The sequence below is a fragment of the Humulus lupulus genome, chromosome 3 (genome assembly GCF_963169125.1).
Source record: "Humulus lupulus chromosome 3, drHumLupu1.1, whole genome shotgun sequence".
In the NCBI taxonomy this organism is placed as follows: domain Eukaryota; kingdom Viridiplantae; phylum Streptophyta; class Magnoliopsida; order Rosales; family Cannabaceae; genus Humulus; species Humulus lupulus.
The window spans coordinates 281,963,931-281,990,729 of record NC_084795.1 but is presented as its reverse complement, the minus strand read 5'-3'; the positions used below and the strand labels follow the sequence as shown (position 1 = coordinate 281,990,729).

Genomic DNA, 26,799 nt, shown 5'->3' with positions numbered 1-26,799 from the left:
TATCACAACTCCAAGTGGATTAGACTATTACCAATAAATTGGGACTAAACTACTATAAAATTAGTCGTGTTATTTTTATTTTCTATTCAAGGCTATTGTCTTCATTCTTATTTTTGCGCCTACCCACCATTGGCCAAAATTGTGGTCATTGGAGAAATTTATATTTTCTAGTTTATATACAATCTCCGCCATCTTATAACAATCGTAGGGAAATATATATTAACAATTTTTTATACAAGAAAAGTCAAAAAAAAACAACTAACAATTGCTGGTTGTGAAAAAGTCAATAAATCTTGTGCCCCCCTCATGTTTCACATGGCCCATTTTTAAAATATTTAACGTAATAATGATAGCAAACACCACATGCACCATCAAACAATTTAATATTACGTTACTACATCTCTGTCTTCGACCTCATCAGCTTCCGAGAACATGTCAAATCATCATCACTCTCTGCAATATATTGGGGCCGGAGTCTCTCTTCTCTTGAATCTACACACAGAAAATAATAATGGACTCCACCCTGCTAATAATGGAAGAACAAGACCAAGACGATGGGAGGAGGAAGATGGAGTGGGCTGGGAGAGAAAACCACTTGGGAGGAATACCTCGAAAGATTGCTTTCATGGCGATCGGTGGAGTCGCTAAGCTACTAACTTCCTATCTCAACTCCACCACTGTTCACAATCCACAAACCCTACTTGGTCTTGTTCGGTCTCGGCCTCCCGGTGTGGCTCTTGTCACTGTGGCCAATCACTTGTCTTTCTTGGATGATCCTCTTATGTGGGGATTTAAGGGATTTCCATCTATGGATTCCAAGCTTGCTCGTTGGGTATTGGCTGCTCAAGATACCTGCTTTACTAGCAACCTCTCTTCTTACTTTTTTCGAATTGGTACGTACGTCTACTATTTCTCTTCTATATATCTTTTTAGCTTTTAAATAAATTTATATACAAAAAAAAAAACAATCTAAAATTTAATTATAAAATATCACTAAATTATGCTCTCATTTGTTGTTTTTCAATCAAAACAAGAGAAAATGACATGTGAATCAACTATTTATATTGATAATTCATGAAAATCCAAATTTAGAAAAATTGGGTATGATTATTTATTGGTTCTCCACATAGTTATTTTTATCTAATTAGTTGCTATTTATGAAGTGGGTTATTTGTATTTTGTATTATATTTTATTGTAATTATGAATGTCTAGCCTTTCTCTTTTTATTTGTATATTTTACTCTAGGGTAGTTCTCTAGTTGTACCACCAGAAAGGGGAACACGATGTATTGTGTTTCCGATACTTAAATAAGTTATAACTTGAAAAAAATTATATAGCAGACCCTTTATTAGTTTTCGACCTATTTTCAGTATAGTAAATTACTTAGAAATTCTCAAAATCTAGTGGTTTATTATTATACCATTATATAAAATAAAAATTATAACTCATATAGGTATCAGAAGGACACATTGGTTGTCCCTTTTTCATGGGTGCCACTTAAGAATTTTCCTAACTTTAATGGCCTCTACAACATCATCATAATCTAGCTAACTCCTGTTATAAATAATGAAACTTTCGTTAATTTGTAGCCATGCTAGCCAAGAAGCTTTCAATAATGGCTAACTTATTCTTCGCTAGTACATTATTTGTTTTTATTTTTAAAAAAAAAAAGCAAAGCTAAATTATTATTAATAACATTTAATTTTTTCTAAAAAATGTTTACATTGTTATTAGTCTTTCTAAAAAAATTAAAGTTGTTTTTATCAGGGAAGTGCATACCTATCATAAGGGGTGGTGGGATTTATCAAGAACACATGAATGAAGCTCTTGAGAAATTAAGCACTGGATCATGGGTATTCTCTTCTATTCTCATTAATCTTGTTCTCTTTCTATTAAAAAGTAGGTTGCAACAATTTGTGGGCAGGATGCTGGCAAGTATAGCTTTTGTTGAAGGAAGTTCTAACTAACTACAATATATCTGGTCCTAAAACAAATTTTGCCGAAAACTATTCATAATTTGAGAACACAAAAGAACTTCATCGGTAGGGCTATTTTTGAAGCCCCTACCATAGAAATTTTATATATTATTAATTACTATAATAAGAAAAAGAAATTGTGTATTAATATGCAAAAGAGTCTTTATTATTCCAACTTAATTATATCGGGCAGCTACACATATTTCCGGAAGGGAAAGTTGCCGAAGAAGATGCACCTATAAGACGATTGAAATGGGGAACGGCCAGTCTCATCGCTCGTGCAGCAACAACGCCTATAGTTTTGCCAATTGTTCACCATGGTTTTGATGAGGTTAGTTTATTTAATAACGAGTAATGATATGTGCACCAAAAATATATATTCAAACATTACACATAGTGACGTGACAGTTTAGTCTATTCAATCACATTGATCAAAACTAGAACCCACTGCTTTAAAAAAACAGTGTCACGTCACTGTGTGTAATATTTGGGTGCATATTTTGAGTGCACATATCGTTACTCTTTAATAATTTTGAATAATTCTACAAGGTACTAGTAGTACAAGACTTATATTAGTATATGGTGTTGAGTACCATGGTACTCTATGATTGCTTATTTATTTTCACTTTTTCCAAGTATTATTTGGTACAATATAATATGTATATAAATGTTGTTAGGAAAATCCTATATATTCTAAGAGTATTGATATGTGCATCCAAAATATACACATAAATATTACACACAGTGATGTAGCAGTTTAGTCTAGCCAATCACATTTATTAAAATTAGGACCCACTGTTTTAAAAAACAGTGACACATCGCTGTGTGTAATATTTGGATGCATATTTTAGGTGCACATATCATTACTCATATTCTAAATGTATATCTTTTTATTGATCAAATTTAAGAATAAAACTTTGAGCTTTTTAGCATATATGCTTGATTTGGTCCCCAAATTTTCGAAAGCATGATATGTTATTGCTCATTTTCTCTTCAAAATGTTTGCAGGTATTCCCTCGAAGAACTACAGATGGAAGAATGCCAACTTTTCCATCACGAAAGAAGAAGGTTAGAATCATTGTTGGAGATCCAATTGAATTCGACCTTGAAAAAATGAGGCAAATGGCTACATCTCTATCTCATACTATTTCACTTAATCCATCTTTGGGATGGCCAACCACTCCTGATGGTTTGGATGAGGCAGCACAAAGATATCTCTACTCCTCAATCTCACAAAAAATCCAAACTGCCTTGGAGAGCTTACGATCCAACTCTTTGTAAAAATTTGAAAAGGTTTAACTCAAATCATTCTTTATTATAATGCCAAATAAAGATCTAATGGTGAATCCATGTAGAACGAACACTGATTCTTTGCAATTGTTACGACCGTTTTGTGTTTCTAATTTGATTAGGCTATAAGGCATCTACCACCAACCAAGTGGCCTAGTAGTAAAGTGACATGTCTGATGTCCTAGAGGTCAGGGGTTTGAATCTGAGTGATTCTCTCTGGCAGCGTGGAGCGACAGTCCAAGGAGTCTTAAATGTGAGCACTATGTGCGCCAGTCCAGCCACCCTTGCTCTCTGGCTTAGGATCCCTTTAGCACTAGATGGTTGATGAGGCTCAGGTGACGCTCCCCATAGTAGGTGGGGGTGACCCGTCGAGTAGGGTTGGCGAACATTCACTGGCGGAGTTGGAGCTCTCGTGTTAACACCCAGAGAAGGGAGTCACACAGGTAGCCCCCTCCTCCTCTTTTCTTTGTAAAAAAAAACGCTATAAGGCATCTTAAATTATCCAATATTTATTATTATAATTTAACACAAGTGGTGTTCATGAGCATCCAAATACTATTCTAATTTTCTAATAACACTTGAGAATTTTTTTTTTTTTGTTGCTTTCTATATTTGTTTTTTTTTTATTTTGTGTCAAGTTTAAGAATTGTATTTTTTTTAATACTCGTAAAATAGTTTACTAAGTAAATACTCAATAAAGGATGTTTCTTTTGTTGAAAATAAAAGAAAAATATAATATGTGTGTGTTTCTTTTCTTTTTCTTTTTTTGTATCTTTTGTATTAAGATAAACGTTTCATTTGAATACCCAAAAAAAAAAGTTTGAATTATATTCTCGATGAGTTATAAACTATTATTATAAGAAAATATGTATATAAAAAAAATCATTTTGAAACACATAAAAAAAAAGTATAGTTTTACGGTAATATTTAGATAATAATATATTTTTGTTTTAAATTTACATAAAATAATATTTATTTTTAGCATATGTTTTGAAGATCATGTTTTTCTACTTCAAAAAACTTGAAAAATTATACTTTGAAAAATAAAATAGATCATAAAAAGAATTGAAATCTATAATTAATTATTTTAAAAAATACATTTTCAAAAGAACACCCAAAAGTGAGTCATCGAATAAATAGATATGGGCGGAAAGTAAGAGCTTATTTGGCATTTTTCTTTATTGTTTTTAAGAAAAATGAGATGTTTGACTAATTTTTTTTTTAAAATTCTTTTAAAGGAAGAAGCTTTAATAGAAAAAAAATAATAAATATATATTTTCAAAGATAAAGTATTGTGAAAGTCTCCAATAAATATTAAGTTAAAATGATGAAGAAAAAAAAAATGAAGAAAGATAAATTAAGGGGAAAAATGAGGAAAGTGAGAATGAGAAGAAATAAAGTCAAGGGATTGAAAGTGATGAGAAACAAAAAAAAGGATGAAAAAAATTTAAAAAGTTTGTTGCATGCGTAACTAATTTTTTGTATGTGCGTGAGAAACAATATGTTTTTGGCACTGTAAATTGTTTCTTAAAATTTATAGGATGTTCTAAATAACTATAATATACGCAATCATAAAAAAATCGCACCGAAAACTATTTATGGGTCAGGAACACAAAAGAGTCTTACTGGTGAGTCTCTTTTTCTAGTCCCTTCCATAGAAACACACACTAAAAGGAAATTAATTTTTATAAATATATAGAGAAATTCTATAGTAAGATATCATTTTTACCTCCTATCAGTAGGGTTGTTTATGTTTTTTGAACTTGGAGAAATTATAACTCAAATGTTTTTTATATGATGACATATTTTGTAGTTATAATAGGCATTCCATTAATTTTCAGAAAATTCTGAATAATTTATTGTGCCAAAAAAACAGAGTTCAAAATAATGAGTTACACGTAGATATAACAAATTAGGCACGCATGCAACTAACTATTTTAACTATGATTTCAGCAAAGTAAATTATTTCGAATTAAAAAAAAAATGGTAGGATGCTTACTATAACTAAAATGTACAACATTATATACAAAAATTTGGAATATAATTCGGAGAAGCCCCTAAATATATATATGGAAAAAAATTCCATAAAATTAATGGTTACTAATCATTATGATGATATGACAACATAGCGACTTAGTATAACAAGTTACCAACAGCTAAAAATTGTTTTCTACATTAATTTTGAATTGTTATATATAATGCTTAAATAAGATTTTTTTTTAATTTTTTAATTTAATAAATATGTGGCGTTGTTATCCTTTTCAAAAATTTTAAAAAAATTAAAATTTATTTTTAGAAATATTAATTAATAATTATAAATAAGGATGATTTATCTTATCTTACCATTAATATATATATTTATTTATATATTTGATAAATAATTTGAGTGAAGTGGCCATGAAAAAAGAAGTAACAGTTTCACGCACTCCCATTTTCTCTGAAATCTACACACACAAAATGGACTCGACGCTGTTAATGGAAGACCAAGACCACGACCACGACCACGACCATGGAAGGAAGATGGAATGGGCAGGGAGGGAAACTCACTTGGGAGGAATACCTCGAAAGATTGCGTTCATGGCGGTCGGTGGACTCGCCAAGCTACTCGCTTCCTCTCTCAACTCCACCTCTGTTCACAATCCCGAAACCCTTCTTCGTCTTGTTCGATCTCGCCCTCCCGGCGTGCCTCTCATCACTATTTCCAATCACGTGTCTGTCTTGGATGATCCTCTTCTGTGGGGATTCCGGGGATTTCCTTCCATGGATTCCAAGCTCGGTCGTTGGGTATTGGCTGCCAAAGATATCTGCTTTACTAACAACCTCTCTTCTTACTTTTTTCGAATTGGTATGTCTATTTCTCTTCTTCTTTCGTGGAGATTCTGTAGAGGGAAAATTGGGTTTGATTATGATTGTGTTGATTCTTTATTGCTTCTCCATAGTTATCTTTAGTTGATATTTATAATTGCTTGGGTTATATATCAAGCTTTAGAAGACCTTGATTGGATATGGATACAGATTGTTCAATGGCTGCTTATGTTGAATCTTTTTTCTTTGTATATTTTACTATAATGGTCCTGCAACATCACCATAATCTAGCTTATCCTACTGTAAATTATGAAAAATTGGTTACATTGGAGCCCTAGAAGCTCTCAAGATACTTATTATATTCTTAGTTTTGTAAATTGTTACAAGCTCCATTGATAAGCTCGAGATAATATATTGTGTGCTTGTGCTTGATTATTTGTATTTCGAAAAAGATTCTAATATGTCATGGAAAATTTTCTGAACACTGCCGACCTAGTGTTTTTCACATTCGAATTTTTCTATAAATGTTTACATTGTTAAGTCTTTCTAAAATCTTTAAAGCTTTTTTCTGACAGGGAAGTGCATACCTATCACAAGGGGTGGTGGCATCTATCAAGAACACATGAACGAAGCTCTTGAGAAATTAAGAACTGGAGCATGGGTATTCACTTCTACTCTCGCATTTTAAAGAAAGCCATCACTAATCTTCTACTCTTTTTATTATAAAGTAAGTTTCAACATTTTGTGGGGAGGGTGCTGCCAAGTGTAGGCCCTTATTGATAGTGCGTTTCTTACTTGAGTCCTTTCTTGATCATAGAGACTTAGTTCAGGTTTACTCTTCCGCTCTGATGATTAATCACGTGTTAGAATCTAGTTATTAATAATGTGTTCCGAAGTTCTATTTTCGAGTATCTTAAGTTGCTTTATGCATACCTGAATTTTGAAAGTTGTACAGTTAGTTTTCCATCTGTTTTATTACAAAAAATGCATACTAGTCCAAGTCGGTAAACTTTTAAAAAGCGGAACAATTAGTCTATAATGCATGGACTATTCCTGTTACAAATCGATCAGAGGGACTAAAGTATTTGTTGATTTGTAATTTAAGAACCAAATAGAAGATTAATTCTTGACTATGATTCTCTTTCTAAATCCTTGTTACAGATTCCTTTTCTTTGCATTATGTAAATCCTTGTTAAATTTGTGCAGAATTCACTAAGGCTTTGTGGTAAGAGGGAGAGAAGATAGGAGGGAAGGAAGAGAGAAAGGGGAGCACTCTTCTCTTATTCTTATAATTGGTATGTGAGGAATGAGAGAAGGCAAAAATCTTCACGCTTGTTTAGTGGGAGGGAAAAGTGGAGAAAATTGAAGGTTTTATTAGCATAATTACCATTCTATCATCAGTTTTTATTTTAATTATATATATACTCTTAAGTCTAATTATTTGAATTTTTAATCAAAGCCTAATTGTGTGACATATCTCTCATAAACAACTTGATTTAGAGCGATCAATAAGTGGCTCAAACTAAGGACTTGATGTCCATGGTTTGATCAATTCCCTTCTAAAATTCTTCTTTCCACACGACCATGATACCCTAAATAGAAAAAATAACCTCTCAAGCCCCCCCTTCTTAGCTTGTGAAAATGTTTTATTGTTGGGGTGAGAAATGTTGTAATTCATGAGTGTAAAAGTCCATTGAATTGCATGTGTTCTTTCAAGATAATTACTGCTAATGGTCATTCTAATTATCTATTGCTGTTAATTTAACTTCAGATATTATTAGTTTACTATAATTAGAAAAAGAAAATTGTAAGTCAATGCAAAAGAGTCTTACACCAGCTTGTATTGGGCAGCTGCATATATTCCCAGAAGGGATAGTTTCCCCAGAAGATGCACCTATAAGACGATTGAAATGGGGAACAGCCAGTCTTATCGCTCGTGCAACAATAACGCCAATAGTTTTGCCAATTGTCCATCGTGGGTTTGAACAGGTTGGTATTTCTTTATTTTCCCTAAAACATGTTTTTAAGACTTTTTCCATGCCATTCCTTGTTCACTTTTAACAATAGTGGAAGAAATTAGATTACACTGGAACATGATTTGATACAACATATTCTAAATTGTTTTACCTCTTCTGGGTAGTGCTTACTGAATTTGGTTATTTCAGTCTGGTGTCCACTGGGTCAAGTGTCCAAAATTCATGATATCTACTGTAATCGGCAAGTTTTTATTCACATCTTTCCACTTGCAATTTGTGTCACGTTACCAATTAGGTGCACTGTTCCTTGAGGTTGGTTTCCATATTTTATGAATCTCTTGATATGGCATTTATTGGATGGTTAGAGTCCTGCAATATATAAGATGAGGAGGAAAGCTAATGAAGGCTTCAGTTTCCAATTTAGATTTTGAAAGCATGGAAATCTGTCATATCAATTCAGATAAGAACCGTATATGAACTCATAATTCCCTTAGTCACGTGGTCAAAATGGTTGTCCTGTTTAGAAAGTAAGATATGAATGGATTGGATTAAAAATAAAATTAATTAGTATGTTAATCATTTGCCAATTATAAACAATGCAAAAAAAAAATTAAAGTTAGATGCAAAGTTATTAAAAACAAAATTCTTAACGATTTGGAGTTGGCTCATCACATACAACAAAGAAAAAATAATGAGAAAGATATGGTAATATATCTATATATGCTTCTATTTGCTGCTACTGAACTGATGACATCTGTGCATTTTTAAATATTTATAATTATCTCATGATTTCGTTGAATATCTCGGTTCATCAAATTTGAGAGTTAACTTGAAAGCTGTTCAGGATATGCCTGATTTTGTCCCCTGTTTTTTCAAAGCATGTTCTGTTTGCTTGTCTATGGCATGTGGGTGGGTTTATGTTTCAGTGTTTTCCTTTTTCTTTTGTTAAAATTTACACAGGTAATGCCTCAAAGCGCTCCTTATGGAAGAAGACCTCTTCTTCCATTAAGCAATAAAAATATTAGCATCAGTGTAGGGGAGCCAATTGAATTCGACCTTCCGAAAATGAGGCAGATGGCTACTTCTCTATCTCATAGTATTTCACTCAATCCTTTACTGGGATGGCCAAGCACCCCTGATGGTTTGGATGAGGCAGCACAAAGATATCTCTACTCCACAATCTCGGAGAAAATCCAAACCGCCATGGAGAGCTTACGAGTTCTTGGTAACGATGAAAAGGTTTAACTCGAATCATTCTTTATAAAAGTAAATTATGTAATTATGTTTCCTTACACTTCATGGAATTGGAATGCAAAAAAAAAACCACTTCCTGGACGAACAGAAGTTGACCGAATGGCTACGGTACAAGGATGATCTTTAAAAAACCAGACTTAGAGACCTAATGTTGAAGAAGGATCACTAGTTCTTTGCAAATGACCAGCCATGATGAGGATGAGAGCAACAAATTTGTGCCAGTAAAGTTCTTGTAATTTCTGATCTGTTTTATTTGTAAAGTTACCTAGTCTTGTTTTGTATATTAATTATTCAAAAAAATGGTTCATATTTGTAGAGAAATTTATGGGATTACTTGATAAGATCCCGTTTATTTTACACATTATAAACATTATTATAATAACATTTCCTATAGTATTCTTGTTTATACACATATAACTTAAGTACGACGGAAGAATATACAAATAAATATTAGCTATAAAATTAATTTTTTTTAAAAGTGACTAAAAATTACAATGTAATTTGCACAAAATTTATCTTTCTAATGATTTGTTTTTATTTGGAATATCATTTTGATCCCATTAGTAACAATGTTTCTTAACAATAATAGTAGATTTTTCATATTTTGTTTGAGAACAATTTTACCATTTTACTTGTTGGTTAAAAACACCAAATTAATGAGATTTTAACTCGAACTTTTGTAATAAACAAAATCTCATTAATTGTAAAATTGTTCTTAAACAAATTATTGTGAAAAAAATCAGTTACAATTTTTGTATCATAGAAAAGAAGATGAAATAGATAAACAATTGAATCATTTCATAACAGGAATGAATCTACAGTACTTCACAAAATGAATCTCAACAAATTGGTATTAAGTAAGAAACTTAAACTGAATAAAATGAACAGTAACACTTAAAAAGAATTCCAAACCCTAAGAATCACCAACTTCATCTTCTCCACTCTCACTCAACCAAACCAGTTGAGAACTTCTTCAGACTCAAAACCCTAAAAACACAGTCCAATCCAATCCAAAACCCTAAGAAGAACTAAAGCTGGTAGCAATGGGAACAACAATGATGAGAACGATGAGCAAGAGAAGAATGATCCCAATACACATCCACTTCCTGCTCCCTTTCTGGTACTCCTTCGCACTCTGCAACTGCTTACTCCCATCCTTGACGTAATGAGCAGCGTTCATCACATGGTGCTCGATATCATCCATCTGATCTCCCTGAGCTTCCACCATAACCGCCATATCCAGAAACACCTGATGAAGCTCCAAGAGACTCTTCTCGATCTCCTTCGCCGACTCGTGCCGGTCCTGAATCTCAACCACCGTTTCCAGAACCTTTCCTCTTCCGTGCTCCTGAATCGCCCTCTCCAGAAACTGCTGGTCTCCACCGTCCGATATGATCTTCTCGATCACGTCGTCCCCGGGGGTTTCTCCGGTCACGGTGAAGTATCTTCTCCCGACGGTTTCCTTGTACTCCGACATCATTCTCTGGCGGAGTCCTTGGAAGTCCATCATGAGTTCCTTGAGCTTTTTTCTCAGACCGCTCGTGACGGCGATTCTGGTCCGGTAAATCGGAGTTCCTTCTCTCTGGCCGGAGAGTCTTTTGTTGGCGGCGTTGGCTCTGTCCATGTCCTCGAGCTTGGATCGGATCGCTCTAGCCTTCTTGAGGACGGCCACGATGTCGGAGTTGATTCGCTCCCGGAGAGTTTTTAGGGCTTCGGACTTGTGAAGGGATTTGCTCTCTTCGTTGGCTTGGTGGAGTTGTTCGAGAATTTCTCGGAGTGCGGTCATCTCTTGCTTGACTTTCTCCGCCTCTTGGAGGAAGAGACCGAGATCGGTGTCCATGGCGGAGGCGGAGGAGGACGACATCTCGACGTTGCCGGCCTCGAGGTCGATGTCTTTCATGGCGGCTTTTTTGAGATCGACGTAGCTGGTGAAGGATTTGGTCATCAAGTCATTCATTTTTGGGAGATTTGTTTTTGGAAAGTGTTTTCGGATTTGGAAATTTTGGGTTTGGATTTGGAAATATGAGATGGGATTTTAATAAGTGTTGAGTAGTAGCTTGCTTTTTTTCAGATCAATTATGAGAATTGTGAGCTTTGGATTTGTATCTGTTTTATTCAAACGGATAACGGCTATTATTTGTACGTTTTTTTTTTTTTTAATTCATAAAAAAGGATCAGAAAGTAGCCGTTGTTTTTGTTCTCAACGGCTATATTTTGAAACGAAACGTTAAAATGATGGAAATGAGGTTGAGATGAGATGAGATGCAATATTAGTGAATCTGGGCTGAGCTGAAGTCTTTGGGCCGACATGGGCCATTGATCCATTCTCCTTCTTACAACGAGGGACTTTTTTTTAAGTTTTTTTTTGGTTATTTTTACAATCTTAGAATTTTTTATTTTATTTTAAGGGTTTTTATCATTTTTTTATCTGTGTTTTGTCTTATTACCTGTTTAGACTATGTATTTTAATAAATTATTTTTTAAACCCTATATTTTGTAAAATAGTACATTTAGCCCCATAAACCCAATTTTAATTAATAGATTGTAAATATCATTAAAGGCCATACCCAAATTTTGTTGATTATGTTGTACTATGCATTCAGGATGTATTTGTTTTGAGTAGTTGAGTTGTCTTGGAAAGTGTAGAGGGACTTAGGATGGATGTAATATTAAACTCTTGTGTACAAAGGGGTTTACTTTACCCTTAAAATACAAGTGGGTCTCACACAAATTATTAACTTTACTCCCTTAAAATTTGAACCAAACATAGTAAGGTATTTAGATTCTCATTCTCACATTTACTTTACCCCATACCAAAACCCCCTCAATATGACTCAAAACATATATGGGCATGTTTGGCTAAACTTTCCATTTACCTTTTAGCTTCACAAGACGTTCTTCCTTAATAAATTATTGAGACTAGTTTCACTTAAAAGAATTTCTAGAGCTAAAAGTCAAAATATATTAGAAATTCAACCAGAGTTAAAAGTATTTTTAAAGTTTCAAATAACTTGAAATAGCTTTTAAAAGCCCAACCAACCAGCCCATATACCGTGGTTGTTACATAACTAAATCCCTACCAATAAGGCAATTACTTCATCTACATGAGGTGAGGTTCAAAACAAGCAATGATAGGAATGGTAGAAGATCTTTGGATTTCTCCTTCTTCTTCACCATGTTTAAGTATATATTTTTAAACCTATCCAAAAATTCTAATGACCAATTTACAACCATAATATATTTGGGAAGTAAATTATTATGGACACCAAAGTAACACACAAATAATTTCCAAATCATTATTTGAAATCACGTGATTGAGTTCCAAATCATAAGAAAAGAAGAATAATCAGTACTCTTAAGAGCTTCACAACCTGGCAAATCAAATATATCGTAGAGATATTCACTCAATACTAATCATTAAGATTAAGTTAACTAAATTGAGAATTCAGTTCAAACATACTTTCTCATGTAAATAATATAAAATAATTTTAATTACATTTGTAATTATTTAAGTAAATAACATAAAAGTTAAATGTGCCATAAAGGTTAAAAGGGTTTAATAAACATATTTACACCCCATGATACCATTATTCAATTTTATAAACAAGAAGAAAAAAATAATTGTTTGAGAACTATACTATCGAACAGGATATGTTTGGTACTTCGTATTATATATTATATTATAATAAATTATGTTTTATAACATATTTTTATATAGTAATATGTTTAGTATTTAATTGTACTAAAATAAATATAAATCAATATTAAATATGGTACTATATAAAATATATTATAAAACACAATTCATTGCAATATAATACAATACGATATAATATGAGAGATCAAAAGCTTGTTTATTTATTAATTGAATAAATTTGACTCTATTACATTAGGTGTCTTTTTTCTTTTTTCTTTTTTAAATAAAATAATAATTGTTAACGTGTTACTTATACATTAAGAATTTAAATGTAATCAAACTATTAAAAAAAGAGTACGAATAAAAGATTGGAAAAGGAAAGAAAGTGAGATGTTATATTAAGTTAAAGTTTCTGTAAAGTTTAATATGACTGATCAAAATGGCCAACTTTAGGTGCATTTCTTCAGCTTTCCAACTACTAAATTCTTTTTTTGAATATTCGAACAAACTTTATTAAAGATTCAATAACCTTTATTATTTCTTTTTCACTTCATATATTATTCTTATTTTGTTTATAAAATTTAAAATTTGAACAATGTTATAATTTATTATACGAATTTATATATTAGGGATAGATAAAAAATAAATAAAAATTATTGATTGATATTTTTTTTCGTACTTAATAAACTATGTTAGCTCTCATTTTATTAAATAATAAAATAATACATTGTTTGTTGTTTAGTTATTGGATTACTTGTGTATTAGGTTTCCTAAATTATTACATTTAATAATGTGAGCACTTAACATCCAAAACTATAGTTCTTTTGCACAATAAAATTATATGCTCATTGTTCTTATCAAATTTAAGATCAAATTATATTACAATTAATGTGCTATAAGTCTCCAAATTAGGGGTAAGTGAGGTTATGAAAAGACTAATTAAGCTTGCCACTACTAATATTTTTTTTTTAAATTATCTACTTGGCTATTTTATTTATATTTAATATGTAAACAAAAAAAAGTAACAAGAATATATATTCTATATAAAAAAATGTGTATTTAACCGTTTTATTTTTAATTTTAACAATTTTTTTTTGTTAACTTTATCATAATATTATAAATATTTAACTGAATATATATTTAAAACTAATTAAAAAATATAGTAAAAATCAAGTGTCGAATTATCATTTTACAAAACACAAAAATTGCTCGCAAATTTGGAGAATTTGATATTTTTCATTTTTTTTAATCAATATACTTTTTTCTATTATTGTTATTTTGTTAAGCACATGTAAAATATAATTATGGATTCACCACTATTTGCTCATATATGAGATCTAAGGATTCTTGAAGGAAAGAAATTAGTAGTTATTAAGGTTAAACAAAAAGAGTAATGATATGTGCACCTAAAATATATACTTAAACATTACACACAATCATATGGTAGTTTAGCATAGTCAATCACATTTATTAAAACTGTGATCCACTATTTTAAAAAACGGTGACACGTCACTGTGTGTAATGTTTGTATGCATATTTTAGGTGCACATACTCAAACAAAAATAAAAAAGTCTGCAATGTAATTGAATTTAGTCTCCATTATTAAATCTTGTTTATATAAGGTTTCATTGTAGGAAGACCACTATTGAATCTTTATTTATGAGCTTTTTTTTGCATGGAGACCATTATAGAATCTAATTTTATTTAAAATTTCTATTTTGTCTCATTAGAAGTTTTTTTTTATGAGTCTTAGAAAAATAAGATTTTCTTCCTTGATGTTTTTTACCATTCAAGTTGTGAATTTTTGTTATTATTTTTTTTTTAAAATTTTGGTTGGTTATATTTATTTCAATTTCGTTAGAGATATTAAATAATTTATATTTTTTTCATTAAGTTAGTTTTGTTATATGATTTGTTTTTTTCTTTAAAATGTTAGATTTTTTTTTCATTAAGTGTTTCATTTTTCAAAAATCAACTCTAATAATATTGTAGCTATTTAATTTTAAAAATAGTTCCTCTTAATTTTGAAGTTTAGCTATAATAACAAGATCTTATTAGATGGTTGTTATACTTAACTATCGTTTAACAAAATTATAAATTATCCTTTTGCTTCTAAATAAATCTATAAATATATTTAAATTTCATTAATTATCACAATTATATTAATTTAATTTGAGTAAATATTATTTTGGACTTTATACTTTGCAAAAATTAGCGATAGACATTTATATTTTATTAAATGACAATTCAGAGTCTGTATTTTGTATAATAAAACAAAAAAGTAATTTATAGTTAATTTTGGTCAAAAAAATTTAATTATAAAATGATGCGATGAGTTCAAAAAAATAAAAAACAATAGTTGAGAAACTAATAATGAAAAATTATATTTGAATTTTTTTTACAAAAATTAGTTATACGGTACTATTTTATCCCATTTTGTAAATATAAAATATTCAAATTATTATTTAATAAACTAAAATGTATATCCTTAATTTTTTCAAAATATGAGTTGAAAATGATAATTACCCAATATTATATAATTAATAAATAATTAAGGGGAATAAGTGGCTTATGAAGATGACTATTAGTTAGCTTTGAATCACAACAACTTTGAAGCCCCAACTACTCCCACACTCCAGTCCTGTTTGGCACCTGGGAAAGCCTGAGAAAGTGTGAGAAAGTGTCTCACACGCCATAGCTGCCCTCTGCTACCCTCCTGCTCCATATCTTGGAACATATATCGTCAATTTCGCCAATTCACAATGGTTGGGGCTATAAAGGCAGCCATTGGAGACGCAGTCCTCACCTTTATGTGGATCTTCTGCGCTTCCACTTTGGGGGCTGTAACTGCTGTGCTCTCCACCGCTTTCGGTGTTAATGGCCTCGTTTGGCCTTCTCTCTTCATCACCACCGTCCTCGTCTTCATCCTCGTCATCGTCTTCACTTTCATCGGCGACCTACTCGGTGGAGCTAGCTTCAATCCCACCGGAACCGCCGCTTTTTACGCCGTTGGCGTTGGTTCTGACACTCTCTTCTCCATGGCTCTGCGTTTCCCTGCTCAGGTCAATCATCTGAAAATCCTTTGTTATTGCTTTTTCTTTTTTTCTTTTTGTTTTTTTTTTTGGTTTCAATTTTCAGTCAAATCTGAATTTTTATATCATAAAATCTTCGTTTCAATTTTCAATTTCAGTTTTTGTTTTGCTTTGTTTCGAGTGCTATTCTTGAATCTGATGTTGTTGATCTGTGAAAGATTACCCTGAATTTCGCTTCTCCAATTATTATTCGAGTGTATTATGGGTGTCTATATATTTATAAATGAAAATAGATTTTTTATGTCACTTTCTGAATTCTTCGTAATGCATCTTTACTAGGGTGTCAAGTATTTTCGTCTCAACAGGTGTTTACAATGTATCAGTAATACCATTCTGCAAAAAATTATCATGAAAATGTCATTTTGCAAAGCAATTGTAAAAAAAATGTCTATTTTGCTAAATGCATTTATATATATTTATATATATATATATGTATGTATTGTTATGGTCCGGGGCATTTTATTGTAAGACTGCATATGGGAATGTTGTTTTAATGTTTGACTAAAGAGTGTTGATAGTTATGGCATGGGAGAGAGATTAATATGGCGTGCGTTGGTTTGACAGGCAGTTGGTGCTGTGGCTGGAGCTTTGGCAATCAAGGAGGTGATGCCGGAAGACTATAAGCACATGCTTGGAGGGCCTTCATTGAAAGTTGATTTGCATACAGGAGCCATAGCTGAGGGAGTGTTGACTTTCTTAATTACCTTTGCTGTCCTTATTATAATACTCAAGGGCCCTCGTAATTCTATTTTCAAGACGTGGTTGCTCGCTGTTGCTACCGTGACTATGGTTGTTGCAGGATCTTCCTACACCGGACCTTCCATGAATCCTGCCAATGTAAGTAAATTAATCCTCCTTTCTCATTGATTTCTTTCACCGATCGATGTCTTATTAAATGCCATAAATGATGTAATTGCGTAATTATGATGTTTGGCTCTAATTCCATTCTTTGAATTCTACAACTTTACAAAATTTGTTGGTATTCGTTGAAAGATATCTTTTAAAGATCAACTTTTCATTTGGATTTATATCTGTTTGAAGTAAATTCGGCATATTTTGTTTGTGGGATAAGTTTTTTCTCTTTATTTTACTTCTGATGGTTTTGGCAAGTCACTTAATAGGTTCGAGATTCCTTGTCGTTTTCTTTCATTTTTCCGAATCTCTAACTATTGTAGAAACCCATAGGCTGTCGAAACTGTAACGTATTGTGTGTTGATTGGGTTATGAATACAAGTAATCTAACTGAGTGCCACTCATAAATGAGGGTATACCTAGTCTGATTCAGAAATGATGATGCATGGACATTTTTTCCAGATTTGCTTTCTCTAATAATCCTTTCATTATTTTTCAGAGGAAGATAGTAACATCCTTTTTGTTGCTTTTGACACTATCTAGTTTAAAGAAGCTCTATGTTTAGGAATCGTGTTTTCTTGCTTTCTGATGTGTGTTTTTCTTTGCCTTGCCTAAATCAAGAACACTCGAGAGTGTTCTTTTGAAGTGAAATTTTAGTATATGGAAACCAAATGACTGTCTCCTTAGTTTCAGAAACTAGGATGAAACATGAAATATTATATGCATGTTTAGACAAGACAATGTCAATAGTAATGTTTATTGCGTTGGATGCCCTACATTGGCTTTTGAGAAATATTCAGAGTATGCATCCAAAAGCTTCAATATCCTTTCATTTTACCTGATGCCTGATATGGTATAGAATTATGAAAATAAATTATATGGGCTAACAAGTAATAACTGAATCCTCAACTCCCTACCTCTTTTTTCTAAAATGTACTAAGAAGAGAAATTCATTTATCCTTGAGTAATACTTTTTTATTTACATATAACATAAATTGTAGCATTACCGAATGGGTGCATTTCTTTTCATAATTTATTAGTTCATCATTGCTTGTCAATAATTAATCATTTTACACCATTCAATGAGCGTGGCTTTGAATCTTTAAATTATAAGGGTTAGGAGATATAATAATCTACAAAGAGAAAAGAAAAGTAATTTTTTTTTTATCTGCACTGATTGTAAATAGCGTACACAGAACTGTTACTCTCTTCTTTTTGTTAATTGCTTGTGATGGTTGACTTGTTAAAATTATGAGTTACTTTCTTCTTCTAGTAGAAAACTAGAACACTGTGGTGTAGCTGTAGCTTACGTTCACTGTACTTGTGCCTTTGTTCTATGAAATCATAACAAGAAGCTTTATAGGGCTAGAAACATTGTAAATTTTAAAGGGTCAGTCACAGAAGAGAGAACTCTTATTATGCAATCGAAGTCACTGTAGTTTCGGAAGATTAAGAGTGAGAAAGAGGAGGATTATTAGGATTATACAGAAAGGTTTTTCATTGTAAAAGAAATGTACTTTTAAGCTGATCCAGAAAAGGATCCTTTTGTTCTGTTCCCTTTGACCCATGCCCTCCATATTCTTCGGGGAATCATTTAAAGTATGTCTGAGATCGAACTTAACATTCTTGTTCTTTTGTTGGTGTTTGTGGAATTGTCAATTACCTAAGCAAGTTGTTTGCTTGCTTCATGTACTTTCACCTAAACTAGTCTTTTTAAGCCTATAGTGTTTTTGGTATTGGAATTAAGCTGAGCCCTTTACCTTGATTTCTTAGTGGTTTCTGTTTGATTACATTCATAGGTCTTACTGGTTGGTTATCTAATTTGAATAAATCTTGTAAAGGAACCAGGTTTTACACAATTAATGAGAGTAAGGGGGAAGATAGAGAATGAGAAAATAGAAAGTAAGGAAGGCAGAGAGAGAATTGAGAGTAAGTATTTGATAATAGGTTTACCTTCATCAACCCCAAGGGGGTGGCTCAGTTGGTTAGGGCGAACGTGAGGATCTTACCCATCCCAGGTTCGATTCCCCACGGAGTCATATAAACCTCTTGGGGCCACTGGGGCAGTCTCCAGGCTGAAGTAACCCCGGGGCAGTCTGGAACAAAGCCATAAGGACTGTCCGCAGGTTACTCAAGTGGTAATTACCACTTGGCGCCAGGGCCTCGAGGGATTAGTGGGGGTGGGGCTCCTGATACCCTCGGTTATCAAAAAAAAAAAAAATAGGTTTACCTTCATCATTTCAAGTCGTCAATGTTTACAAACTTAAGCCATATCTATAAAAGACAAAACTTTCTCAAATAGCATAAGAAGCTTTCTATCTTGAAAGCCAAGCAAGTATCCAGAAATAAAATAGCATTAACAAATCCCAAATAAGATACCACTAAGATAATCCAGAATTCATTAATATCACACACATAATTCCACATCACACAGCCTTGGCTTTTCGAGTGTAAGAAAAGGTCGAATTTGTGTTATTGTTATTGTTGGTACCAAAAAAGGTTAGCTCAAATAGTCAGATATGTGGTTTGCTCCCACAAATCTAAGGTTCAAGTCTTTTGGCATCCTCATACAATAAGAATTTTTTTTTTCTTTTCTTTTTTTCTTATGAAATTAAATATGATAAAAATAATATGGCCAAGCTTTTATATTTATTTGGGTTTATACATTTTTGGACCCTGTGTTTTGTCTCATTACTTGTTTGGACCCTGTGTTTTGACAAATTACTTTTTGGACCCTATGCTTTGTAAAATTGTTAAAATAGAACCCTAAATTCAATTTTGATGAAGAAAAAATTAAATATAACAATACAGATTTTATTTTTGTTCTGAATTGTTAGTTTGTTAAATTATTTGTGATTTTAGTTAATAAAACATTGACCGAAATCGGGTTTAGGATTCTATTTTAACTATTTTACAAAACATAGGGTTCAAAAAGTAATTTGTCAAAACACAGGGTCCAAACAGGTAATGAGACAAAATACATGGTCCAAAAAGGTATAAACCCTATTTATTTCCATGTACTTACACATACAATATTATATATTATCTGTTGTATATGCAGGCCTTTGGTTGGGCATATGTGAATAACTGGCACAACACATGGGATCAGTTCTATGTTTATTGGATATGTCCATTCATTGGAGCAATCTGTGCTGCTTGGTTCTTCCGTGCTCTCTATCCCCCACAAGTCAAACAAAAGAAGGCTAAGAGCAAGAAGGCTTGAGAGGAAGCTCTCCACCATGACGACCGTGCTCGACCGTGCTCGTCTTCGGTCGATAAGCCTGTAATAAGTAGCCTTCTCCCTTTCTGTTTACCTTCTCCTTTTCAAGTAAAAATATCATCTTTCTTGTCAAGGATTTATAGCTCATTTAATTTAGTGGTGCCATATAGACTTTTTTGTGTGTTTGGTTAGAAGAACAGTGTTTATATCTGGGTTAAGGTGGAGTTAGTTCTGGCTCCTCGTTTAATTTATTCTCCATTCCCATTCTTTTTAGTGTCTCTATGGATCCTAAGGTCAATCCCATTCCATAGAAATAAAAGACCAATCCCAACTTTTTCTTTACCAATTTTTTTTTTCTTTTAAAGTGCAAAAATTGACTAGAGAATTTGGGTCTTTTTAACATTTATTTCATGTTCTAAATACTTGTAGGGTTGGACATATGATCTAATCCAACCTATTTTTCTCAAACTAACCCAAACTAATTAAAAGTTGGAAATTATCATCCGATTCAATCTAATTTAGCCTCAAAATCCAATCCAATGAGTATTCCAATTAGTAATTGAATTGGTTAAGTTTTTTTTAATAAGATTTCAAATTTGAACTTAATTTTGAAAAACATACAAAATCATATAAAACTTTAAATATCACCACTCATTTCATCAACATTACAAGATAATCTGAAAGTTTAGAGCAATTAATACAATTACACAACCACCAAGTCTCAAAAGAGTAAAAAACAACAACTAAAAATAAAACAGCACAATACATTCAATTCAATAAAGTATAAGATATTCATTTCTAACCAAGATTTTTACAATTAAAAATGGAAATGAGATGTGATGTGATGTGATATCTTTTAGGGTTTTATCTTTTAGGGTTTTTCTACTCTAGTGTGGAAGGATGTATGGTAATATTAATAAACAACCAATAAAAATGTATTAAAATAAAATAAATATAAATATTCTTTATAAAAATTCTAATATATATTTATATATAATTAGATTGGATCGGTTGTTAATTGGATTTTGACAATATCTTATGCTAATTGATCCAATCAAATTAAAATTTAATTATTCAAATTTAATTCAATTGTAATTGGATTTGATTTTATATAATTTGATTCGTTTGAATGATTCCCACTCCTACAACATAATGCGTATATATATATATATTTAAATAAAAAAAATTAATAGATCACCTAAACCCAACATGACCTGACCAAACTTGAAATTACCAAAAATACTGAAATTCGAAGTAGGTTTGTGTACGCCTTGGTTTTCCCACGGGCTGTTTAGCAAGACGAGCCTCGGACTAATCAGGTTTAGTCCGAGGCTCCCGCAGGCCGGAGGTTCTATTTCCAGGACGGACCCTTTTCAGCTCGAGGGGGTCCTGTTTCCAGCTCGCATTTGTTGCCCAGGAGCTGAGAGTGACATCCGAAGGCCACGGACGGGAGCAGCTCGGGTTACGAACTGCTAAGGTCACGAGCTTCTCAGGAAGCTCCGACCCTATGGGAAGTCAACACGCAAGATAAACGTGCATATTCCTGCCATCACGTGCCCGATATCCCCCTGACTTCTCGGACACGCAGCAGGAACGTGCGTATTCAGACACCCACGGACGGGTTGGGTCGTGCGGCCCATTATCTCCTTCCATGCTGATTAGACCACACTTGTGTGTCAGGTTTAGGAATTAATCATGAATGTCACAGATTTGATATGACAAATGGTAAGGTCACGGGATGACCTCCCTACCAACTTCCAGGTGCCTTCTCCTATAAATAGGGAGACCCTGGGAGTTGATAGGGGTTGGACAAAGTAGTCTTTGAAGAACTATATACTTTGTAAACCAAAGACCCAGATAAGATCAATAATATTGACTAGTGGAGTAGAGGGATTTTAACCTTCGAACCACTTAAAAACGTGTCTTGAGTCACCTAGTTCTTTCCCAAAGATTTCATATCTGTGACGGTTCTACTTTTAGTACTAATCTCTTTCTCTTCTTCTCTTAATTATCTGTTGCCGAAGAACCGCGTCAACAGTTTGGTGCTTTCATTGAGAGCAAGTTCGATTAGTACTACCACAAACATCCAACTATGGTGACCACTCGATCCAGGCATGGTAACGAGATAGAGCAGCATGATGGGCAGGAGGCCCACCAGGTTGCCCTCCCTGATGAGCAAGATCCTGAAGTCTAGCAGAGGCCAGGGAAGCAGCCGGCGGGCCAAGACGACACTGGTAGTTCAGCGCCCCGGCCGCCTAATCCGAATCCATGTTATTACACTGCGGTGGAGATGGAGAATGCTAAGCTGAGGAGCCAGTTAGCAGCAGCTGGTCAGCAAATCCAGGATATTCTGAGCCGACTACCCCCTATCACAACCAACGGTAACGTTGGAGAGAGGCAAGGCGAGGCTCCTAAGTCTCGCCGGAGTAATCGGTCCAGGCATAGCCGTTCGGGTAGACTTCCTGCAGCCAACTCCACCCCTTCATCACACCATCAGGAGGCAAACCTCAGGGAAATGCCTCGGACCGGACAGCAACAGTACAGCCGTTCGGTTAGGACGTCAACCCCTAGTTCTCAGCCTTCCTCGAGGACGCCCAGAAGAGATCGAGGAAATTCCCGGAGAAGGGCCGAGGAGAGCCAGAGACGTCAGCCCGTCCCCGAAGGACATCCAGCTCCTCGTCCAGCTCGCCCAGCGCGGGACTAGCAAGCTGGCAGGGCCGAGAGGCCCCCACCAAATTTAGTCCGTCCAGACGGCACTAGGATCGCCTCTCCGGTCAGGCATCCTCCTTCTCCCATCAGATATCCGTCCCCTCAGCCCGTCCGAGACATCCCGACCTACGGGAATAGCAGGAGGGGCCCGCCGTCAGCTGGGCCCTCCTGGTGCGGCAGGGTGCCGGAGGAAGGATCAGGTCATGGCCGCCAAAGACGCACCCCGAGTCTGTCCAGCAGGAGTCACTGGACCGGTAGTGGACGGAGTGGTCTCTCGGGAGGAGACCTGCGACAGCGACTAAGTTCGGCACAAAGTCACCGTACTACCCAGGGAGGCGACCTTCGAGATCGCCTCAATTCTCACAGAGAGGATCGAGTTGGGGATGGTAGCCAGGGCCGTTCAGTGGGGGTCCGATCCAAAGTACGTAACGGTGGAAATGTCCCAAACAACCTATCTCAAGATAGGAGGGGCAACAACCCGCCTAATATGTACAACGGGTCCGGAGCTGTTGAACAGCTCCGGAATAACCCAGGATCTCAGGACAAAACCCTAGAGCGCCTAACTCAGATGGAGGAGCTGATGAAGAAGCTCCTATCGGAAAAAGAAAAAGACGAATATAATTCAGGGGATGAGATGGAACTCTTCGCCCCCAATATAGCAGCGACGGCATACCCTTCCGGCTTTCGTATGCCCCACTTGTCGAAGTTCAACGGGGATGGAGACCCGTCTGACCACTTAGGGATGTTCAACACCCTAATGATGGCCCATAACATCGGCCCGGAGCTGCGTTGCTTGATCTTTCCCTCCACCCTAACTGGGCCCTCCAGGTAGTGGTTCAAGCAGAGTAAAAGGCAGTCAATCAGCTCCTGGAAGACATTTTCGGCTGACTTCAAGAGGGCATTCAGAGCCTCTCAGGCCGCCCGAGTCCCTCCCTAGCTAACGTGAGACAGCAACCTGGTGAGACACTGAAAGCCTACTTGAGCAGATTTGCAAATGTCGCTGCTCGAGCCAGAGACGCTGACGATAGCTCCAAACTCATGGCCATGAGGACCGGGATCCTAGTCGGCGGAGACCTGTGGAAGGATATTCAAAGGAGGGGGGTCAGTTCGGTTAGTGAATTCCTTAACAGAGCCCAAGAGTGGATAAACTTGGAAGAAGCTGAAGCTTCAGCCGCAGGGACCAGCCAGGTCCCCGAGAAGCCCGCTGGGACGGGAACAGAGATCGTAGTGGCGATTCCCAACGTTGCGCAGAATAACCAGCCTGGTGGTGGCAAAAGAAAAGGAAATGGTGAAAACAGCCAGCACGGTCAAAAGAAGAATAAGTCTGTGGATAAATTTAAGCCCGTGTTCACAACATATACCGAGCTCACCCAGACCAGGGAAAATATTTTCCTGGCCAACGCTACTCGAGTCCCCTGGAAGAGGCCGGAGCCATTGAAACACCCTAAGGGAAAGAGAGACGCTTCCAAATTTTGTCGTTTTCATAATGACGTCGGGCACAATACCGACGACTGCAGGCACCTCAAAGATGAAATCGAGACTCTCATCCGAGCAGGTCCATTGGCGCAATACTCGCGGAACAGGGTCCCGACAAGTCGACCCGCTCCGGAGGTCCCAGCCAGTCAGCCCGGACCTCGGGTAGATCAGGACGTCCTTCCCCCCGTGGTCGAGGGAGAGATATCCACCATCTCTGGAGGACCGCACATGGCCGGCACGAGTAGGGGCGCCCAGAAGAGGTATGTGAATGAATTAAAGGCCCACAACGGAGCGGAGTTCGTCCCGGAACAGCGTCAATCAAAACAGCAACGACTAGAGAAACAACCGATAACTTTCACGGAGGAAGACGCAGGCCATGTCCAATTCCCTCATAACGATCCCTTGGTCGTAACAGTCCAGCTCGCCAACCGGAAAGTAAGGAGAGTATTGGTGGACAATGGGAGCTCGGTGAACCTCCTGTTCCGATCCACCTTAGAAAAAATGGGTCTGACTGTTGCCGAGCTTAAGGCTACCTCGATGATGCTGTATGGTTTTTCAGGAGAAGGATCAGCAGCGATAGGGACAATCGAGCTGGTGATCACCCTAGGAGAGGAGTCCCGGACAGTGTCCAAACTACTCGAATTCGTGGTCATTGACTGCTCCGCTGCCTACAATGCCATTTTGGGGCGGCCTACACTCATAGCCTTCGAGGCTATCACTTCCATCCGGCACCTCGCCATGAAGTTCCCCACTTCAACAGGGGTCTGTACTATCAAGGGCGATCAGCTCGCTGCCAGGGAATGCTACAGCATTTCCATGAAGGGAAAATCTAAACCCGGGCAGATGACGATGGTCGTTCAGGACGAAGGGGAATCTCAGGGACCCAAGGCGGCTCCCGAGATTGAAAAACCTCAAATTTTCGAAGATGAAAAGACCGCCCTAAGTGAGGATATTGATCCCCGTGTAGGCGAGGACAGGTCCGAGCTACAAGCTATTGAGGAGCTCGAGGAGGTGAGCATCGATAAACAAAACCCGTCACGGACGGTTAAGCTCGGAAAGAACCTCTGCGATAAAAGAAAGGCGGAGCTGACTGCGTTTCTGCAAGAGAACCTTGACGTATTCGCATGGTCGCATGAGGACATGATAGGAATCAGCCCGAGCGTCATCATGCACACGCTCCACCTAGATAAAAGCGTCCCTGCCAAGTCTCAAAAGCAGAGACGTTTAGGGACAACCCGAGCCGAAGCCCTTGAAGAAGAAGTGGCCCGGCTCAAAAAGTGTGGCTTTATCCGCGAAGCCAAATTTCCCATTTGGGTTGCCAATCTTGTGTTAGTTCCAAAGCCCAACGGGAAGTGGCGGACCTGTATTGACTTCTCCGACCTGAATATAGCCTGCCCTAAGGATTGCTTTCCATTGCCGAGGATCGATCAATTGGTGGATGCCACGGCAGGGCACGAGCTCATGTCCTTCATGGACGCGTACTCGGGCTACAATCAGATCGCGATGAATCCAGCAGACCAGGAACATACCAGCTTCATGACCCCGACTAATGTCTATTGCTATAAGGTCATGCCGTTCGGTCTGAAGAATGCCGGAGCTACCTACCAAAGGCTAGTTAACAGAATGTTCGCGGACCAGATCGAGAAAAGCATGGAAGTGTACGTCGATGATATGCTCGTCAAGTCAAAGACTGCCAGCAACCACGTCGCCGACCTGGAAGAATGCTTTGACATATTGCGAGAATATGGCATGAGGCTCAATCCTCAGAAGTGCACTTTCGGTGTCGCATCGGGGAAATTCTTGGGTTTCATAGTCAATACCCGAGGAATCGAGGCAAACCCCGACAAGATCAGGTCACTGCTCGAGCTTCCTTCCCCCAGGTCGCGGAAAGATGTCCAAGGCCTCACAGGAAGAGTGGCAGCACTGAACCGGTTCATTTCCAAATCGGCCGATAAGTGTTTGCCCTTTTACAACCTGCTCCAGGGAAATAAGAAGTTCGAATGGACAGTAGAGTGTGAAAGCGCATTCCTCGATCTGAAGGCGCATCTGGCTGAACCGCCTGTGCTATCAAAGCCCAAGGTAGGAGAACCTCTTTTCCTCTACATGGCTGTCACTGAGGACGCAGCTAGTGCCGTTCTTGTGCGAGAAGAGGACCAGGCTCAGAAACCGGTATATTACATCAGCAAGAGACTCCTCGGAGCGGAATCAAGGTACCCAATGATGGAAAAACTGGCGTTCTGCCTAATCACGGCCTCGCGAAAACTCAGGCCGTACTTCCAGTCCCACTCTGTACACGTCATGACCGATCAGCCTTTAAGGCAGGTTTTGCAAAAGCCTGAAGCATCGGGACGCTTGCTAAAGTGGGCGGTCGAACTCAGTCAGTTCGAGATTTTCTATACTCCCCGAACTACCATAAAAAGTCAGGCCTTGGCCGACTTCGTGGCTGAATGCGCAGGATTCCAGGAGATTCCATCAGAAGACTCACCTCAGGTCGCCCCCTCACGCTCATCG

At 36.2% G+C, this 26,799-nt stretch overlaps 4 protein-coding genes across 4 annotated transcripts; 3 read left to right on the top strand and 1 right to left on the bottom strand.

The window, feature by feature from the left end:
- The first annotated feature begins 554 nt into the window (after positions 1–554).
- On the top strand, positions 555–3,258 carry LOC133821704 (N-acylphosphatidylethanolamine synthase-like). Its single transcript, XM_062253860.1, has 4 exons — positions 555–893; positions 1,769–1,854; positions 2,171–2,308; positions 2,986–3,258. The coding sequence occupies exons 1-4, from the start codon at positions 569–571 to the stop codon at positions 3,256–3,258; spliced, it is 822 nt and encodes a 273-aa protein (XP_062109844.1). The 5' UTR covers positions 555–568.
- Positions 3,259–5,669: 2,411 nt separating this feature from the next.
- On the top strand, positions 5,670–9,690 carry LOC133824726 (N-acylphosphatidylethanolamine synthase-like). Its single transcript, XM_062257699.1, has 5 exons — positions 5,670–6,112; positions 6,648–6,733; positions 7,924–8,061; positions 9,009–9,287; positions 9,391–9,690. The coding sequence occupies exons 1-5, from the start codon at positions 5,725–5,727 to the stop codon at positions 9,427–9,429; spliced, it is 930 nt and encodes a 309-aa protein (XP_062113683.1). The 5' UTR covers positions 5,670–5,724; the 3' UTR covers positions 9,430–9,690.
- A 384-nt stretch (positions 9,691–10,074) lies between these two features.
- LOC133824725 (syntaxin-related protein KNOLLE) lies at positions 10,075–11,410 on the bottom strand. Its single transcript, XM_062257698.1, has one exon. It carries the CDS (start codon positions 11,257–11,259, stop codon positions 10,321–10,323), a length of 939 nt encoding a protein of 312 aa, XP_062113682.1. The 5' UTR covers positions 11,260–11,410; the 3' UTR covers positions 10,075–10,320.
- Positions 11,411–15,536: 4,126 nt separating this feature from the next.
- Positions 15,537–20,370, top strand: LOC133824724 (aquaporin SIP1-2). The gene is made up of 3 exons (XM_062257697.1): positions 15,537–16,001; positions 16,596–16,868; positions 19,945–20,370. Exons 1-3 carry the CDS (start codon positions 15,702–15,704, stop codon positions 20,104–20,106), a joined length of 735 nt encoding a protein of 244 aa, XP_062113681.1. The 5' UTR covers positions 15,537–15,701; the 3' UTR covers positions 20,107–20,370.
- The last annotated feature ends 6,429 nt before the right edge of the window (positions 20,371–26,799 follow it).

Bases quoted from the DNA above. Each gene is read 5' to 3' on its own strand.
- LOC133821704 (XM_062253860.1), top strand. From the start codon at position 569: ATGGAGTGGGCTGGGAGAGAAAACCACTTGGGAGGAATACCTCGAAAG. The intron at 1,855-2,170 runs GTATTCTCTTCT...TATATCGGGCAG, and splicing joins AATTAAGCACTGGATCATGG to CTACACATATTTCCGGAAGG. The intron at 2,309-2,985 runs GTTAGTTTATTT...AAATGTTTGCAG, and splicing joins TTCACCATGGTTTTGATGAG to GTATTCCCTCGAAGAACTAC.
- LOC133824726 (XM_062257699.1), top strand. From the start codon at position 5,725: ATGGACTCGACGCTGTTAATGGAAGACCAAGACCACGACCACGACCAC. The intron at 6,734-7,923 runs GTATTCACTTCT...TGTATTGGGCAG, and splicing joins AATTAAGAACTGGAGCATGG to CTGCATATATTCCCAGAAGG. The intron at 8,062-9,008 runs GTTGGTATTTCT...AAATTTACACAG, and splicing joins TCCATCGTGGGTTTGAACAG to GTAATGCCTCAAAGCGCTCC.
- LOC133824725 (XM_062257698.1), bottom strand. From the start codon at position 11,259: ATGAATGACTTGATGACCAAATCCTTCACCAGCTACGTCGATCTCAAA.
- LOC133824724 (XM_062257697.1), top strand. From the start codon at position 15,702: ATGGTTGGGGCTATAAAGGCAGCCATTGGAGACGCAGTCCTCACCTTT. The intron at 16,002-16,595 runs GTCAATCATCTG...TTGGTTTGACAG, and splicing joins CTCTGCGTTTCCCTGCTCAG to GCAGTTGGTGCTGTGGCTGG. The intron at 16,869-19,944 runs GTAAGTAAATTA...TTGTATATGCAG, and splicing joins CTTCCATGAATCCTGCCAAT to GCCTTTGGTTGGGCATATGT.